The sequence below is a fragment of the Lissotriton helveticus genome, chromosome 11 (genome assembly GCF_964261635.1).
Source record: "Lissotriton helveticus chromosome 11, aLisHel1.1, whole genome shotgun sequence".
Classification (NCBI taxonomy): Eukaryota; Metazoa; Chordata; class Amphibia; order Caudata; family Salamandridae; genus Lissotriton; species Lissotriton helveticus.
This window is the reverse complement of record NC_136072.1, coordinates 126375264-126376039: the sequence shown is the minus strand read 5'-3', so window position 1 is coordinate 126376039 and position 776 is coordinate 126375264. Positions and strand designations below refer to the sequence as shown.

General features: G+C 55.7%; 1 protein-coding gene across 2 annotated transcripts in view; it reads left to right on the top strand.

Annotated features, from left to right (window-relative positions):
* Positions 1-331: 331 nt before the first annotated feature.
* Positions 332-776, top strand: part of EIF4A2 (eukaryotic translation initiation factor 4A2) — a 34965-nt gene continuing 34520 nt past the window's right edge. For both annotated transcript variants that reach the window (XR_013602571.1, XM_078667535.1), the window contains exon 1: positions 332-774. Coding sequence is in view for 1 of the 2 variants with exons in the window: in XM_078667535.1 (XP_078523661.1) it covers positions 743-774 (32 nt within the window). In the remaining variant the exon portion in view is untranslated. The remainder of the gene's footprint in view (positions 775-776) is intronic.

Sequence of the window (776 nt, the reverse complement as noted above, 5' to 3'; positions counted from 1 at the left end):
ATGATGAATAGGTTTGCAAATGGGTGAATATGTTTGGAAATGGCTGGGCTTAATTATATACTATTGCGCGACCTCTGATGTGTCTGTAAAACTTACCTATTGTCCTGAAGGTTTGTCCTGAATTTTGACCTCCTGTCCTGAATTTGTGTCCTGAATTTTGACCCTTTGTCCTGAATTTTTACACTCACCGTCCTGAATTTGCACCAATGCCAGTTGGTCACCCTACCCTGGGTAAACCTTCAAACACACCCATGCAACAATAGCACCGACAGGTGACGTGCGGCCCACGCATCACCCAGGGCACGTCTCGTGTCAGGGGCGCGCGCACGTCACTCAAACAGCGGCCCCGGTCACAGGAGGGCGGAGCACCTACCTTCTGACGAGCCAGGGCCAGAGTTGGAAACCCCGTGTTTAGTGCGCGACGCGTCACTCACGATTTCTTTTTGCTGCAAGTATCCTTCCGCCGTCGGTCACTTTAAGCGAATAAAGAGTCCCACCGCCGTGCGCCCCGTTATACATCTCATTTCACCCCAAGAAAACTGAGGGAGCGGACCATGCCCGCCCCCTGCACGCCGGCCGCAGCAGTAGCACAGGCGGAGGGGCGCAGTCGACCGGCTGAGAGCCCGAGCGGTGGGCGGGCCACACCTCCAGAGCTGGCGGCCCGAGGAAGTAGTTCCGGCGAGATAAATACATTGCGCCACAGCCCTGATACCTTTTCAGTTGAGCGCTGAGTCGGAGACGGATGATGTCAGGCGGTTCCGCGGACTACAGCAGGT